Raw genomic sequence first — 18,412 nt, forward strand, 5'->3', positions numbered from 1 at the left:
TGGACGTGTGTGTGAGTTCTCTGGATGGGGAGCTTGCTGAATGCTTGTGTACTCTTGTTTTGCTCAGATACCTAAAGTTCCGTGTGGTAAACTTTTCCCAAGAACGTCTGCAGACAGTGGAGCCTGCTTCTGATTTTCTGTGGTCTGTTTAGAGACAGATGTTTGGAGTTGGTAATGTTCTGGGAGGAGAGAGGCATAGGGGATGGAGTGATTCCAAAAGGAGTGGCTGAGGTGTCTTCCAGCCCAGTGTGGTGGAAGAGGTTAAGTGTAGCCCAGCTAGGTCTCGGTGTAGGGGCTCACGTCCTGTCTCAAGAGGAGAAGGAGTGGGTGGGACTGCATGTCTCCAGGTGCCCGAAACCCAGTGTCAGGGCCTAGAATGTTTCTGAAGGGAACGTCAGGTCGGGGGCCTAGGCTGTACCAATAGGTCATTTGAGGAAGATCTCCCAGAGTGTTTGAAGAATGTAGAACATCAGTGAACATGATTTCATGGGTGGGCCTGAAGCTCATGGGAGTTTCCCCTGCCCCTGTGCTATTGTGTTAATTGTTGGGGAGTGACCCTAAGGAAAGGTTCTGGTCTTCCAGCCCAGTGTGGTGGAAGTGGCTCGGAGGAGCACAAGCCTGGTCTTCGTAGTCTGGGTGTTTTTTTTCTTAGGAACACCAGGTGAGGGAGCCTAGCATGTCCGTATGGAGCGTCCTTGTAGGGAGATCTCCCAGCGTGGAGAGAACGTGGAGCGCCTGTAAGCAGGGCTCTAGTAGTTCTGTTATCTGGCAGTACCGCTCCAGTTGGGAGGGTGCAGAAGTCCAGATGGAGGGGTGCGAGGGGGATAGATTCCCCAGTGGAGTAACCAGTGGGTCAGGGGCCAACCAGAAGGGTTGTGTCGCCAGGGAGTGACCAGGGTGATGCCACTTCTGTCCTGAGTGTCAGGAAGACTTGTACACGATACATTAGTTATGTGTCACCCTCAAGGAAGTCCTGGTGCGCCAGGCATCTGACCAAAGGGGTACGTCCCTCGGTTGGGGAGCCAGTAGCCGGTGTGTCCGGATCTGGACGTAAGGGCAACTGTATGTAGTGTCCTGAAGGAACTCCTGCCTGAAGAGAAGGAACCGGGTAAGCTGTATGGGGGATTGACCTGCAGTGGTTGCCTTGCTGCTGAAGGAGGAGTGAATTCGAATCCCAGGTGGTAGACCAGTTAAGGGAGCTGTGACTCTGTCATGACCAGCCTGGTGTCCTGTAGGCACTGCACTGAGCCGCGTCTGCCTTCGGCCGCGCAGCCTATGCCGCTTGCCGTCCCCGTCTCGATGCGGTCCGTGAGCCGCCGCCTGCGCCGCATCTGGCAACCCGCAAAGTGCAACGCCTCACTACACCGATCTTGTGCTGGTCTGACCGTGGTCACTGCTGCTGAGGGAGTAAAGGTCCCGAACTGGTGGGAGAGTTTTGTTCTGGAGGGTGTTTCAGAAGTAGAGGTAGGGTGGGGCATTCTTGCCTGTGACCTCTGGTCAGCCTAAGGGTGCAGACCCTAGGTTGAAGGATCAGTGGTAGTTTGGAACTACACGGAGAAAGGGAGTGGAGAATGGCTATGTAGGCCAGGGGTTACCACCCCCCACTCTGTGGATTGGTAGGGACCAGTGGTATCTGGGTGGCCTAGGGCCTGGTCCTAGCCGTGGACAACTAAGGAGTACCAGTGGGGTAGCCTGGTTGGGCCAGTTTTTTTTTTAAGTATGTGCTTGTCTTATGGATCAACGTGGCGTAGAACCGGAGGGTGTCCCTGCAGTGCGGGCCCGCGTCCGTGTTCTATCGCCCCAAGCAGGGAAGTCCATCACGGTGGTGATTGTTCTCCCCTGCGTTTTGGCTGGAAGGGGGTTGTGTTGGACTTGGCCCTTCTGGCAGGTTCACCCCTGAACTTTTTGCCTAGTGATTTCTGGTCTTTGCGCACTTTGACACTGTGGCGCAGTATAAAGTGCGTCCTCTCCCTGAGTGCATGTGTGAGATTGGCCTGCTCTCCCATAGGAATGCATGGGGAATGTCTGTGTCCCTGGTAGTTCCTGATGCGTGAGGCGTGCATGGTCAAGTCTGGTATGTGCGAACTCGTGAGAGTGAATGCTTCGCAACGATGTATGTGACATGGTTGTGTCTTGTGCGGAAGCGCCACTTCTAGACATGACTGTGTATGTGCTGTGAAGGTGCTGGCGTGTGATTGGCTGGAGCTGGCTGGGATGCCAGGCTCCAGGAAGTCTGTGTGGGTCTGCCCCGGTGGTGAATAGAGAGATTAGCATGCTGATGTGAGGGAGGGGCTGCGCCTGTGTCCTGAATGGGGCTGGGTTTTCCCCACACAAAGCTGGCTCCGCCCCCTGTGGTGCGACTGATGACCCTAGCCTGCCTGATGAATGAAAGGGGTGGTTGAGCAATCAACAGTGCTCACAGACCAGCTGCGACTAGTTCTGCCCCCACCCTGCACCTACAGACAAAGGGAAAAGGTGTATAAAAGAGGGGCTGTGACCCCATGAAAATGTTCTTGTTCTGCAACTCGAATCTGCCAGGGGCGTGCTGCTGCTTGGGCCCAGGGGGAAGGCTTGCCTCCCCTGGGCCCTCCCCAGCCCCTGGACTTCTGAAGAGCTTTGCTGGACTTTGGTCCCTTATAGCACTTGGGAGCGCTGTTTATTCCCCTCTAGCGCTGTGCTTGGACTTTTGCTGGACTTGTGTTCCCCTGAGGCGCCTGGAGGCCCTTTGTCCTGTCTAGTGGTGCTGGGAGCGCTTGTGTGCTGTCCCTAGCGCATTGGAGCGCTTTGTGTCCCGCTAGCGCTGTGAGCGCTTTATTTTTCATGCCTGGGCAGAGCGCTGTCGTTTTCCCTCTGAGGGAAGCGCTCCTGCCCCTCTGGTGCCCCAGAGTGCTTCGTTGCACTTTCTTCTTAAATACGGGTGCCACCCCGTTTATTTAATTAATTGGTGAGTGCCCACCTCGCTGTGTTGGTTTTAATTAATCTCGAGGGTGCCACCCCTCGCTATGCCCCGAGAAATCACCGCCGCAGCCGCGGGCAAAACCGGAAGTCAGGCGGCATCGCGCCTGACTGTAGGCGGGACTTCCGGGTTGCTGAAGGAAGTCCCGCCCGCCGCCGTGCTCTGATTGGCCAGGGCGCCCGGCCAGAGAAGAGGAGCCCGGAGCCTTGAGGGCTCCACTTTCCAAGTCCCGGTCCCGAGATGGGGGACCGGGTGAAGATGCCCCCCTCCCCTCCTGGAGCCGGATGTTGCGTGTTGGGGCTCCCAGGAGTGAGGGGAGCCCCAGAGGCGAAGTCCTGCGCTGCCCCCGGTGAGGGGACACAGAGAGAATGGACGCCCGGAGCCCGGTAAGGAGAGGGGCCTCGGGCTGTCCTGATTGTTCTTTGAGCGGCCCCACATGATAGCGGGCCGCTCCCACGATGTGGCCATATCTGTCTTCAGGGGCAGAGTGATGCCTAGAGCCCGAGTGGCCCCCACCTGTTTTGGCCCCATTCTTCCTAGAGCCAGAGGGCTCCATTGTTGGGGGAGAGTTCCTTATTGGAGGAGCCAGAGTGCTCCAGGGGACACATGAATGTGTTTAGAGCCTAGAGGGCTCCAACCTATTGCGCAGTTTTGATGTAGTTTTTGTTCCTGAGGGGCCAGTGAGGGCCCCTGGCGCCGATATGTTTCCAGTTGCCCAGCAATTAGTGGGCAGCTGCACCGTGTAGGTCTTTTCTTTTCTAGGGACATGTTCTGGACTTTAGGAGTGAGGCGCACTCCTTCATCCCTGGCCTTTCCCCAGCTGCGCAGCACTTAGTGCCAGCTGCAGCGTTTAGGCCCCCCTGTTCTGTCCCTCAGCTGCCCAGCAAGTAGTGGGCAGCTGCTACGTTTAGGTTTTGTGCAAGTGGCGCAACCTGGACCCTGGACTTTGATGTAAGTTCATGTTAATGTGATTTCTGCAAAGTGCTCTTTGCTGCACCGCTGAATGTGTTGTTGATACATCATGTGCCTTGTTTCTCTTGCACCTCTGAATGTGTTTTTATGCGTCATGTGCTTTGTCCTTTTACACCGCTGAATGTATTGTGATGCATCATGTGTTTCCTTTCTTACACCCCTACAGGTATTGTAATACTTAGGTGGTTGTTTTCTCCCTAGTGCAGGTGGTACTAGCGAGGCCCAGGTCCCTAGTGTAATCTCCTAAGATAGTGAGGGTTGCATAGGTGGTGCTCACCTGGTACCAGTAGTGACTGGTTGTATGTTATCTTTGTGCTACAGTTTTACATCCTAAGTGCTATTTTTAAAAGTGTTACTTCTAAAAGTGCTGATTCCTGACAGTGGTCCAGGTGGCCCTGTCTTGTAAATATCCCCTGTAAATTCTGCCCGTGCCTCTGGCACAATGTAAAGTGTGTGTTTTATCTAATGTATGTATATTGGAATACAAAGGCTATTTTTATATATACCCTTGTGTGGAGTTTTCTTTGTGGTGGGCCTTGGGTGTTGTTGCTGGGGTGCGTGCGCAAATACTTAATTCATACCGCCTCCAAGTTTAGCCTTGCTGCTCGCGCCACGTTACCTAGAGGGCGAGTAGGGGTTATCTTGGCGTGTAACTCCCTTGCTCTGACTTAGGAGTGGTGGTCTCTGACTGACTTTGGCGAAAGCCCTGGCCAGCCAGGGATCCCATTTCTAACAGTGATGCTATTCCCAAAGATATGTTCTGAGCAGCACAGTGACTTTCTATTGTTGTGATTATTTTACAAGAACTAAAATATCGAGGGTGCTCATTTGAGTCAAAAGTGTAATCTAGAACTGGCTTAAGATGGTTAAAGAAGAGAGTACATTTCATGGGGACATCTGTGGGGAGTCTCCCAATAAAGGATGGTAAAGTGACAGAGGACAGAAATCCTCATAGTTTGAATCCTAAAACATGCATTGGTTTCACTCTGCCAAAGTGGTAATGAGCGCCTCAATGTAATATCACAAAACATCACAACAGGAGTCTGTATTGTCATTTCCATACTGCAATTGTCCAGTGCACGTCAAGAGTGCACCCCTGCTACACTTGTCCAGGTCCACTGTGTGAGTCAAGGTTAAGAACACTTTTCACTCTACAAATACCAAAACATGAGGCTATTGGAATGGAATGCTTGCTTGAAATGGCCTTTCATTGTTATATGTGTTGCTGAGGTTATTTCCCTTTTTTGAAATGCTATAGACAAATCATCCATTCATCCTGACTGGTACAGGCATCATCTAGACGTTAGATGTTCAGATTATCTACTTCACTCATACAACATACATAAGGGACAGAGGTGCTAAACTTGCACACTCGTGATAAAACACCTCAATTTATTTGTAACAAAATTAATTATACGGAGGTAGAAATCAGGTCCTCGACCAGACAGAGAAACGTGGCCATGGGTAAGGTGAAAGGCTGAGCTGGCCCTGACAGCAACCTAACACTGATGCCTTCTAATACAGATGAGGATGTAACAACTACTTCATACCATCACACTACATCTGTGATTCTCCACCCTACTCTTCTCCCCCCCCCATACGTTTTCTTAGTGCTCTAATTAACACACGGTTTACCCTTTTGGTTTTAAAGGGAACAACCTTTATTAATAACACATATGCATAGTTTTAGTGGGGCTATTAAGACGCTGTCTGTATAAAAACAAAAACATTATTCATTCGCTTTTGTTGTTACAAGAAGTGAAGAAGGGGAAGCGCAGGAACAAGGAAATGGTGGCAGGCATGAAGAGACTGATGGTGCAGTGAGAAGAAGCGGCAGTGCTGGCGGACTCCTGCAGTCTTCACTCCATCTCTACGTCGGTTGAGTAATGATAGAGAGCCCTGCAACATAAAAAGAGGAAAGGCGTATTGTACAGTTTGATTGGCAGATTACCCTGGCGCCATTTTGGCTGAGCTACAATCTCCACCAAGTCAGCAGAGACATCTTTCCTAGGCAGGGTTTCCACCGGGCAGCATTCGTTTCTAAGGTTCTCGCTTTTATGCAGCACAAGTGGCCATGTCTCCCACGGGAGATGTCACCGTGTCAAGGGATAATCCACTCATGTACACCACTACTGACAAACTGTCTCTGCGGAACTGAGGGACTGGACCCTCATAGGTAGGGTGCATTGTGTGTGTTCATCTACAAGTCTCACTAGCATGCAGCAGGATGGGTCTCAACATGTAGAGACCCTATACTTAACCATCACCATGTGTGGCAGCGTTATCTTGTGTTGGGCAAGAAACCTTCTACCAGTGATGCACCTATCCTCTCTTGCGCATCAAATAGAGGTGTGTACCCTGAATATTAACCACGGAACACCGATAGGACACAATATTGAGAGCAAAATATTAGGAAAATTATCGACAGGCAAGTACGTCTAGATATTCTATACCTACGCGGTCAATATTTTTTCAAGGTACGCAGGTGTGGAATTGTAAATAGTAAATCTATACTTTCTTACTTGCACTTACCCTCTGATATTTTGTCCCTCAATAGTCTGCCCTCGATATCCTTGTGACACAATATTCTGGGGGACGATATTCGGTAGTACAATCCCAAATACAGCCAGAGGTCAGCTAAGGAATCTGACATTTTCGGTGCCTTCCACTATTGCATCAAGAAAACATGCCCCGGCGTCATACACAGACGTCTGTTTGATTTCACTTGCAGTGTACACATAATTTGGGCTCACGGTTTGATAGTACTTATCTTTCATTTCAATCTGTATTATTCCACATTTATTTTTGGCTACTTTTACCTGTACTTATCCATACTTATGTTTATGTTTTGTGAATAAATGAAGCTGAAATGTGTATATTTCTACATTTATTTAACCAGTTAATGTACACTCAGATGATAAAAAATGAATTTATAAGAAAACATGCACATTTTAATATCAGGGTTGTGCAAATCTACTGCTGTTTAAGGCTGTTTACCTAAATTCCTTTATGTTTTGTAATCTCCTTGCCTGTCAGTTCAGTTCAATAAAACTTTATTCGGTTTGTTGTTCAAACCATAAAAGCTACACAACACAAACACAATGTAAATGGCAGTGCTTAAGTTAAAACAGCAAAAAAACTTAATATATGTTAGTAAATAAGTTAAAAACCTGAGGAAAACATACATTATTGATCCATATAGTTCCCGGAATTAACAGAAGCTTTTAAAAAACCTACTATAAAAAATAAACAGTCCTCTTTTAGAAATTGCAGGTCCACCAGTGCTGGACCAGCCTGTCTAAAATTCAATCTTTTTAAAATTGGGACCAAGTATCGTTTACGAGGAAAATCATAAAATTTACATAGAAACATAAAATGCAGCAAGTCCTGCAAAGACGGTACGTCGCAGCTGCAGGGAGCTGCCACATTACCTCTAGTAAAACATTTGGGTCTGGCAAGCAAAAGATGAAAAGGGTTCAGCCGAGACCGAGTTAATAAAAAAATGTCATGTGTGGACAGGGACCCCATGAGGTATCGCTCTGCCCTAAGGGTTGTTTTAAGCAGAATATATGTCCGCACACTAGATTTCTGAACCTCCTTTGTTTCCCTTTCCATGTTCCTTTCTGTCAAGAAGGCTACCTTAATTGCCTCCACATCCTTCTACACAATGCATTCATGGTTGGTAAATAGATCCCCCCGACCTAGCCTTTCAAAGCTTCTCTTCACATAGCTCAGCCACGGGATGCGAGCCGAGTTATCAAGGGCCATGCAATCTCTTATAATCAGGTGGGTAAGAGGGAGGTCTATGTTCAGCCAACTTTTTAACCAACAGGACAGGGGTCGCAGAGAGAGCACATCATTTAAGTAAGGGACCCCCAACTCCTCATGGCCCACTAAATTAGATGTACCCCGTGGAACACATAATAAATGTTTCAGAAAATCATTTTCCGATACTTGGAGGGTCTGTCCTGCATTATATCCCCATTTTTCGCTTCGATACGAAGCTATGGCCAGGCTTTTTGCCTGGTACACTTGTATCATGGCTCCGGTAGGCTTCTTCCCTAGTTTGGATGTGAAGTTGAAGATTGCTGAATTCACCCTAACCAGGTCCCCTTTTGTTTTCTGTAGTAAAGGGCCCCAATTGAGCTTGTCATCAAAAAGCACCCCCAAGTATGAAAACACATTAGTACGGGGAATCTTAGAGTCTCTCAATCTAAATTGGAAATTTTTCCTACCCGAATGCCCCACTTGCATGACGTATGATTTAGAGTTGTTAATTGCCGGATCTCTGTCTGAAATGAAGCTCGAAAAGGCAGATAAAAGAGTTTGTAGCCCCCTTACAGTCCTGGATATGAGAACGGCATTGTCCGCATATAGCAGGACGGGGATCCCACGCCGTCCTACACTAGGGTAATCAACACCTGTTGCCCTTAAAGTGTTATCCAATTCATTAATATAAAAATTAAATAAGAAAGGGGCCAGTATACAGCCTTGCCGGACTCCCTTTTTAATGCTAAAATCCCTCGTGACACACAGATCCTGTGAAAACCTAATATTGGCTTTAGTGGACTTATGCATGTCCTCCAGAAAATTAACAATACTGTTCTCCACTCCCGTTGCCCTCATGGATTGCCAGAGCTTGCTCCTGTTGACGCAATCAAATGCCGATGACAAATCCATGAAGGCAAGGTGAATGGTCCCAGAACGTGCAACAGTGTACTTGCTCAAAAAAAAAAAATTAAGGCATTGAGCTACAGTAGACCGTCCCCTTCGAAAACCATACTGGGCTTCCAACAGAATCATATTGTCCTCTGCCCAGGATGATAATCTCTGCAGAAGGACCCAGCCTACTACCTTTACCACTGAGTCTATTAATGAGATGGGTCTGTAGCACAAAGTACTATTTCTGTTGCCTTTTTTAACCTCATAGATGCTATTAAACATTCCTCCCCAGTGCTGCGCTGTCCATTGGAACTAGTGCTGAATGGACGTCCAATGGTCGTGCGCAGCACTGGGGAGGTAGTGCTGCCGTCGGCCAATGCACCGAGGCAGCACTTAAGGGGTTAAAAACAGGAACTATAGTAGATGTTGCCCACGACTGGGGACAGCCATACTGTGCTGCCGCATTAAATACAGACTCCAGTATCGGCGCCCAAAAGGAGGGATCAGACTTAAAGAGATCTGGAGGGATCCCGTCCGGACCAGGTGCTTTTCCAACAGTTAAACCTGTTATGCCTTCCAGGATTACACCTCTCTCAAATTTTAATACTACCTCCTGAATGTCAGAAGGCTTCCTGTTACTATGCCCAGACCGACAATCAAACATGGTTATAAAATGTGATACCCACTCTTCCTCAGTTATATGGGATTCAAGCCCCCACTCCTTTCTGAGTAAGCAGGGGTCTATTCACAATACTCCAGAACTTCGAACTATTTCTGAGGGTGCTGGTATCCAACAGCTCCCTCCATCTTTTAATGTTCCCTTTCGATTAGTGAGGGCCTCTTTGAATTCCCTTCGACAGTTTATAACGTCAGATTGAATTCTGGGTTTATTTGTCAGAGCTTCCCTCAGCCTTTTCGCAGCTCTAGAGCAGTGTGATTCGAAACATCTGGGACCAGACCTAACATGTCTTCTTTCTGGGACAGATAACATTGCAGACACTTTATATGAAATGGACTTATAAGCATCTAAAATCTCTGTTGGCGAGGACCTCCAGGCAAAGGGATAATTCATTAGCACATTCTGTTTTAACCTTATCATAAAATAATTCTGGAGTTACTTGTGACGATCCTAATCTACGCCTACCATCAGTTGGCTGCAGTAGACCCTGATTTGTAGCCTCCCTACCCTTTTCTGCCAGTGGACCTGTCAGATTAAGTGTCAGGGGATATGGTCACTAAATTCACTCTCTGAGATTTTGAAGTTATTAACAAATGACTGTAAGGAGGACAAAATTAAAATAAAATCAATAAAAGACCCCTTACTGTGCCCCTTAAACGTGGGCATGGGAAAATTAGTGCGCGGGTCAGATAAAGACATCGTGGCCACCAGATCTAATTCGTTAATCATAGTGTTTAGCATCTCACCTTGGACAGAATGTTCAAAGTGGAAGCCGTGCATACGCGGGCAGCCAAGTTCAGACAAACAAGCCATAAGAGGATCACCACACGGATGTATATTAAAGTCACCGGCCACCAGGAGACTGTGTAGGCATCCGCTCAGAGATTGTTTAATTGCATCTCCCAGAGCATTTACGTTACTAGACTCTGGCGAAGACAAAAATGAGTTATAAAAATTAACTATACACCAACTCATGCCCCCTTACAGGCCTTTATCGCCAGGATACCTGGGTGTGTAATGGGCAAAAGCTGCAATTTGCAGCTGATGGCAACGGAAATGTACGTGACTAATCCACCCTTGGGTCTCCCGCTCAGAGATGGTCCCGCCGGAACAAAGAAAGACTTATAGCCTTCCAGGAAGAGGACGCAGTCTATCGACCAGGTTTCCTGTAGGCTAATTACCAAGAATTGTTTAACATAAACTACCCATCTGGGGTCCTGTAGTTTAGATGCCAACCCCGCTATGTTCCATGATAAAATATTGTTAAAAGACAGCTTTGGAGACCTTGCTACTGCAGCTTGCTCAATCCCTACTTATTCGGGACTCCGCATTCAGTCGCATTCTTCCATACCGGACAGGGTGTCAAATCTATTGTTTAGCACCAATCAATGATTAGGGCCAAACGGCCTTCTACAGAAGACAAAGAATGAGCCAGGGGAATAGAGTGGTGGCTGGGATATGGCCTTAATTGGCCACCCCCATCTGATGGTTCCCCGTTGCCCACTGCTGTCCTTCCCATGCTCCTAAACGGCCTATAAAAATAGGGGTAATATCTTATTAGCAGAGCTCGCTAAGGGGGTAAGACTGTAGTCTCTAAAGAGCATCTGACGAGCAGTGTAGGGATTGTAAAAATTTAAGATGATACACTCCTCAGTCCCTTACTTACGCGAGCCACAAATCAAGTTAACCCTTCGTGCCATAAATATATTATTGAGTATGCGCGGGCCGACAGTGGTCTTATTTGTGAACCAGTGATTTATTTCATTGAGGAGCTGATCATAATCAATCAATCAATCAATCAAAGCATTTATATAGCGCACTACTCACCCGGAGGGTCTCAAGGCGCTTGGGGAGGGGGGTCCGCTACTGCTCGAACAGCCAGGTCTTGAGCTGCTTCCTGAAGGCGAGGTGGTCTTGGGTCAGGCGGAGGTGGGTCGGGAGGGAGTTCCAGGTCTTGACGGCCAGGTAGGAGAAGGACCTTCCTCCTGTGGTGGCTCTTCGGATGCGGGGGACGGCGGTGAGGGCGTGGTTGGTCGATCGAAGCTGGCGTGTGGGGTGTAGAAGTTGAGGCGGCTGTTGAGGTATCTTGGGCCTTGTTTGTGTACGGCTTTGTGTGCGTGGGTGAGGAGACGGAAGGTGATTCTCTTGTTGACCGGGAGCCAGTGCAGGTCTCTCAGGTGTCCGGAAATGTGGCTGTGTCGGGGGATGTCGAGGATGAGTCTTGCTGAGGCGTTCTGGATCCGCTGGAGTCTCCTCTGGAGTTTGGCGGTGGTTCAGGCGTAGAGGCAATTGCCGTAGTCCAGGCGGCTGGTGACGAGGGCCTGGGTGACCGTCTTCCTGGTCACGGTGGGGATCCACCGGAAGATCTTACGTAGCATGCGCAGGATGTTGAAGCACGACGAGGAGACGGCGTTGACTTGTCTGGTCATGGAGAGGGAGGAGTCCAGGATGAAGCCCAGGTTGCGTGCGTGGTCTGCGGGTTTGGGTGCGCTGCCCAGGGCGGTGGGCTACTAGGAGTCGTCCCAGACGGAGGGTGAAGAGTCCAGGATGAGGACTTCCGTCTTGTCTGAGTTCAGTTTCAGGCGGCTGTTCATCATCCACTCGGCTACGTCTGTCATCCCTTCGTGTAGGTTGGCTCTGACGGTGGCAGGGTCGTTGGTGAGGGAGAGGATCAGCTGGGTGTCATCGGCATAAGAGATGATGTTGAGGTTGTGTTGGCGTGCGATGGCCGCGAGGGGGCTCATGTAGACGTTGAAGAGGGTGGGACTGAGCGAGGAGCCTTGAGGGACGCCGCAGATGACTTCGGTGGCTTCTGATCTGAATGGGGGGAGGCGGACTCTCTGTGTCCTTCCGGCGAGGAAGGAGATTATCCATTCTAGTGCCTTCTCTTGGATTCTGACGTTGCTGAGGCGCTGCGCTAGGGTGCGGTGGCAGACAGTGCCGAATGTCGCGGAGAGGTCCAGGAGGATGAGGGCCGCAGTTTCCCCGTTGTCGAGCAGGGCTCGGATGTCATCGGTGGCTGCGATGAGGGCGGTCTCGGTGCTGTGGTTGGCCCGGAAGCCGGACTGCGAGAGGTCGAGGGATCCGTTCGTCTCGAGGAAGGCGGCCAGCTGCTTGTTGACGGTCTTCTCGATGACTTTGGCCGGAAACGGGAGGTGCGAGATGGGGCAGTAGTTTTTGAGTTCGGTGGGGTCTGCTGATGGTTTCTTCAGTAGAGCGCTGAGTTCGGCGTGCTTCCAGCTCTCTGGGAAGGTAGCGGTGTTGAAGGAGGTGTTGATGATGTCCCGCAGGTGGGGTGCGATGACAGCGTCGGCTTTGTTGAAGACGTGGTGAGGGCAGGGGTCGGTTGGGGATCCGGAGTGGATGGAGTTCATCGTGCGGATGGTGTCTTCGGTGGTGATCGGGGTCCAGGCGGGCAGGGTGGTGGTGGGGGTCGTTGGTGCGGTCATAGGGTGCGTTGGTTGTGTGCTGAAGCTGTTGTGTATGTCTGCGATCTTGTTGTGGAAGTAGGAGGCGAGGGAGTTGCAGAGGTCTTGTGATGGGGTGATGTTGTTGTTTCCGGCGTTGGGATTGGAGAGCTCTTTGACGATGTTGAAGAGTTCCTTGCTGTTGTGTGCGTTGTTGTCCAGTCGTTCCTTGAATGCGGTTCTCTTGGTGGTATGGATCAGTTGGTGGTGTTTTCGGGTTGCGAGCTTGAGGGTGGTCATGTTGTCTAGTGTAGGGTCTCTGCGCCAGGCTCGCTCGAGGGCACAGCAGTTCTTCTTGGAGCTCTTGAGTTCGTCGGTGAACCAGGGTGCTTTCTTACTGCCGGGTCTGCTGGGCGGGGTCCTCAGTGGGGCGAGGTCGTCTGCGCAGTTGCTGATCCACTTCGTGAGGTTGTTGGTGGCCTGGCTGGGGTTCGCAGAGCTGGAGGGGGGATCTTGGCTCAGGGCTACGGCGAGCTGGTCGGCTGTGATCTTGTTCCAGTTTCTGCGTGCGACCTGCTGCTGGTGGTGGTGGATCGTGTTCTTTCTGAAGCTGAAGTGGACGCAGCTGTGGTCCGTCCAGTGGAGTCCGGTGGCGTGGCTGAAGGCGATGTGCTTGCTGGATGAGAAGATGGGGTCAAGTGTGTGTCCGGCATAGTGGGTGGGGGAGGTCACCAGCTGCTTGAGACCGAGGTTGTCGAGGTTGTCCAGCAGGGTGGTGGTGTTGCGGTCGTTGTTGTTCTCCAGGTGGAAGTTGAGGTCCCCGAGGAGGCTGTAGTCAGCGGAGGGGAGGGCGTGTGGGCTGATGAAGTCGGCGAAGTCTTCGCTGAATTGTGTGAGTGGTCCCGGGGGTCTGTAGATGAGGGTGCCTCTGAGGGTGGTCTTGGGGTCGGTGTGGATCTGGAAGTGCAGGTGTTCGGCAGTTGTGAGGGTGTCGTCAGTGTTGGTCGTGATGCGGATGGTGTTCTTGTGGACGATGGCGATGCCTCCTCCGGTCTGGTTGACTCAGTCCTTCCGGGTGATCTTGTATCCGTCCGGGATGCTGATGGCAATGTCGGGCGCTGAGGAGGCGTTCATCCAGGTTTCCGTGAGGAAGGCGACTTCTGGAGATGTAGTGTCGATCAGGTTCCAGAGTTGGACGGAGTGTCTGTGGACGGAGCGAGTGTTGAGCAGGATGCACTCCAGGTGGTTGCTGCTGGTGCTCGGTTTGGTGGGCGCTGGTGCCGTGCAGGTCCGGATGCAGGTGAACTTGCAGGAGTGGCAGCTGAAGGGTCCATGGGTGCGTCTCGGGGTGGCTCGGTAGCATCCAGGGATCCGGCCGGCATTGAGGGCGTTGAGTTCGGTGGCGTCGTAGGTCCGGCGGGTAGGCTGGTGTCTTCGGGGGCCAGGGGGTCTGGCGCTGGGGGCGGTCCAAGCGCGGACGGGCGCAGACGGGCTTACCTTTGGCGCACCTTCGGCGCTCAATCGGTGCTCCCGCTGCGCTCCCTAATGGGAGAGCAGGAACACCCCCCAGGATCACTACATATGGGGTAGATTCCACTGGAAGGTCGATAGTAGGGGAAATTGTCACCTGAGAAGTTTGTTCTTCTTGTATTTTATCTCTCTGCAGGGTAGGGGGCCCTGTTGTTGTAGATGACATCTGTCTAGGAGCTACAGGATCTATACTAGCGGTCTTCGCACTAGTAGAACCATTCTTATCAGGCACCCTACTGGGGTAAAATTGCCTAACACTGGAGGCTCCATCTTCTCTGTCTTGCCCGACTCTTCCCCCTTCCGTGGTTACAGGAATTTTAGGTTCATTAGAAATAGCCGCTGATTTCTCTGGGTGGGCGTGTACCATCAACTTCTCCAAATTGAGCAGCCTATTTTCAACAAACCTTATTTTCGGAATAATAGGATCTATTAGGGTGGTCATCATAGTTTCTAGCCTACCCCAGAAATCTCCCTCTTGTCTGCTACCGAATGTAAACCCTTCCTTATCCTGATGCAAAGTGAAAGAGTTGGCCACACTACTAACCCCTGCACGGGGGCCAGTATCCTTAGTTCTCCTAGTTGTGCTTATCACTGATTTTTTTGGCTTCACAGCACCCCGGTTCATCCTCACTGCAGCAGGTGAGTTAGTTGGCCGATTGGTTTTCATTTGAGTTTTTTGCCCTCTGGTTCTTGATTTAGGTATAACGGGGCTGGGATCCATGGAGGAAACTGAGATGTTCGGTGTTACAGGAACTCCCGCTAAGGATTGACTCAACCGGTCTTGCGGTTTAACCTGGTTTGTGGTCGGTAAAGCTTCGGGAAAAGCAGGGGTAAGAGAAAGCCTACCCTGTGAAGTAAGAGGCTCCAAGGATAGCCTACGTTCTTTTAATAAAATGTCATTATTAAGAATCGATTCAGCCCTCATTAAGAAGGCGTCTAAGTTCCTACCACGCCTTTCCCTGGAATTAATTTCCGCCTACTCATTTTTAACAAAATATCCGACTCTCAGTAAAAATGTAAACAGTTCTGCTTTGCAGAATTGCTAATTGAGAAAAGGTGGCTATTACAAAATAGTAAACATATAAAAAGTAAAAAAAGGAAGTACATGAATTCATACAGCCACGATAAAAATGTTCCTCAGGACTAAAAAACAGACTTATGCTGTAAACAATTGATGGTTCAACTAGCACTTCTTATAGGCAAGCAAACACGTCCAGACACTGAAGGGCACGTATCTTGAAGAAGATAGGCTTTTGTTATACCAACAATACGTTCTTGCGCTTACAGGTTTATATATAATCGCTACGGTCAATAGGACACAGAATATCCAGATAATCGTTCACATCTAGTGCGTATCATTTTTTTTTTTTTAAACTTTATTTTTGTTGGCGAAGAAAATAAAGAGGCACAAATTATACAAGTGACAAAGCAGTTAACACATACGGACCAGGAAGGTCAGATCCAAAAAGGAGGTACACAGCCAGGTGCGGCCCACATCCCGGGGGCAGGGCGGCATCCCGTTAAACCTGCGAAACAATGAAAGGGATTTGCTCTTGTGCTCCCAGAATCCCCTGGTCAATATCAATACCTCCGCCAATTTTCTTATATGATGCTATATCAATCCAAACAAAAACATAACAAGAACAAGAACCCCATGAATGGCATTTGTGGCATTGATGCAATCACATAAGGAGATGTAGGCAAGGGCCTACCACAGAGCGGTCCTCATAGTAGAATGTGGTCGATGGTAATCACAATGACAAACAAGTGTACGCAACAAGGAATATCGGCATGACTCAGGGGACTGCTACACCACCTCAAGACACTGCACCCCGGATCCCTCCCCACCATCATCAGACTCCGAGGAAGCGGAGGAAAACAGCTCCGCGCTGGTAGCGTCCGAGTCATCCTCCTCCATCCCCTCGATACACATGGCCCTCCAAGCGAGTAAGTCATCCTGGAGTTTCCCATCCCGGCGTGTGCTCTGCATATGTGTCTCCTCCGCTAAGGACCATTCCCTAGCGTCCCGTAACCATCTAGTGATTTCAGGCGCCCTTTGTCCCATCCAAATAATGGCCACCCGCCTTCTCGCCAGAACCAACAGGAGTTGCAGCAATTTGTAGGACAGACCCCTCTTCCTGGGTTTGGGCACCAGCGCCAGCAGACAGTGAAGCGGTTCCAGTTGGATCGCAAGGTGTGTAATCCGGGTAATGTGTGCTACCACCTCCACCCAAAAGTCATGTACTAAGGGGCATTCCCAGGCCAGGTGAAGGAATCCCGCCCGTCCAGCACTACATCTCGGGCAATTATGGCTCCTGTCCGAGGAGATACGGTGGAGGGAGGCAGGCGTCATATATGTGCGATGGAGAAAATTAAAATGTATCAATTTGAAACGCGCATTACAAGAGACTTTACGAGTCAACATTCCTATCCGCTTCCTCTGGGCTGGATCCAATTCAATCCCCAGGTCCGCCTCCCAAGCCCTCCAAGCAGGCATCAATGGGGGAGTCGAGTCCCTGCGCATCGCCGAATAAAGAAGGGAAATCAGTCTCCTACCCCTGCCACAGGACAAGATGATGTCCAGGGTATTAGTGAGCTCGGGCGCCTCTGGGAATTGGGGCCATGTCGTCCTGGCTACATCCCGGAGACATCCATAATGCAGGTACTGGCCCTCACGCAGTCCAAATGAGTCCGCTGCTCTCTCAAATGACACAAACGAGTCGTCCGGATAGAGATCCGCAAGTGTCTCGCAACCGCCCGTGCACCTCTCTCGGAAAGACATATTCGCCTCCACCTTGAGTATTGGGGCCAGGATCCAAAGGGAGAGCTCCCTATGGAATGGCGCACGTCGCAAAATGCGTTCAACGAAGTGCTGCCAAATGCGGGCCATATGTTTAACGACATAGGGTAGTGCGTCGTCGGCGCCTTGACCCTGCCTAGTGCGTATCATTGATACAAATATAATATCAAATAAATTCCCGGACTGTCAATACCTGCACTAAAAAGTCCTTGTGAGCAGCAAGAACGCTGTCTTTTCTCGCACTGCTCAGAATCAAAACTGTGTGGATCAACTGCTACTGGGACTGAGACCCGACCTCTAAGCGAAGTTCCCCTAGCAGCTCAGACAAATCCAGACAATATTAAAAAGAGCGTTCGCCTCACCATTTAGATTCTGAAAAGAGGGCACGTCGCTCTTCAAAGCGACAAATTTAGAGGGGGGCTGGCCCGGTCTCGTCCGCGGGCGTGAGGAGCAGCACCTCCCCCTCGCAGCAGTGTCTTCTGGGACCTGGAGTCCCCTGGTGCAGTGACGGCGGCAGGAAAACAAAGCCTGTCTTTAAGTGGGGGCTGCTGAAGTTGAGGAAGCTGTAAGGCGAGGCTACGGGGGCCGGGGGTGATCGTAATCCCAAGTTATCTCTCTACTCCCTCTCAGCTTCCTTCACGTACCTCAGTGGTACGCTTGACACGCTCCGCACCGGAGCTGTAAAGCTGCTGGAAGCGGCTGGGGCGGCTAATGCAGACGGGGGAAACAGCCATTACAACGCAACTAAAACAACGCACTACCATTACAACAAAACTTTTACGACGCAGGATCCATTACAACGCATGCCATTACAACGCATGTCATTACAACGCAGCTGCTATTACAACGCATGCCATTACAACGTAAGTATGGGTAAGTATTTAATTAAATTTTAACCCCTACACCATCCAACACTTACCCTACTATTACGCCCCCCTGGAGTTAGAATAGTAATTGTAACCCCTACACTATCCAACAATTACCCTACTATTGCACCCCCCTAGAGTTAGAATAGTAATTTTAACCCCTACACTATCCAACACTTACACTACTATTACATTCCCATTAATTGGAAAAAAATACTTACCCATACTTATGTTGTAATGGCATGCGTTGTAATAGCAGCTGCATTGTAATGGCATGCGTTGTAATGGATCCTGCGTTGTAAAAGTTTTGTTGTAATGGTATGCGTTGTGAATGTATGTTTTGTAACGTTATACATCCGCAGACGGCAGGTGGCTGATACAGATGGTTCGCGCTCCATTGTGGGAGAGCAGGGCTTTGGATACCGCTCAGGGGGCTCAGGGCTCAGAGGGCACTGATAGAGGTAGTGCAAACTCTTTCTCCCCGCCACCCTCGGCTCGCTCTACTCGCCCAACTCTCCGGCTGCAGCTTCTCCGGCGTTT

General features: G+C 50.1%; 1 protein-coding gene across 1 annotated transcript in view; it reads right to left on the minus strand.

The window, feature by feature from the left end:
- Window positions 1-5,575: 5,575 nt before the first annotated feature.
- SPACA6 (sperm acrosome associated 6) overlaps window positions 5,576-18,412 on the minus strand; it is a 204,340-nt gene continuing 191,503 nt past the window's right edge. The window contains exon 8 of the mRNA XM_086928567.1: window positions 5,576-5,827. Within this exon, the coding sequence (XP_086784693.1) occupies window positions 5,799-5,827 (29 nt within the window). The 3' untranslated portion in view covers window positions 5,576-5,798. The remainder of the gene's footprint in view (window positions 5,828-18,412) is intronic.

This window comes from Lissotriton vulgaris, chromosome 7 (assembly GCF_964263255.1).
Source record: "Lissotriton vulgaris chromosome 7, aLisVul1.2, whole genome shotgun sequence".
Lineage (NCBI taxonomy): Eukaryota > Metazoa > Chordata > Amphibia > Caudata > Salamandridae > Lissotriton > Lissotriton vulgaris.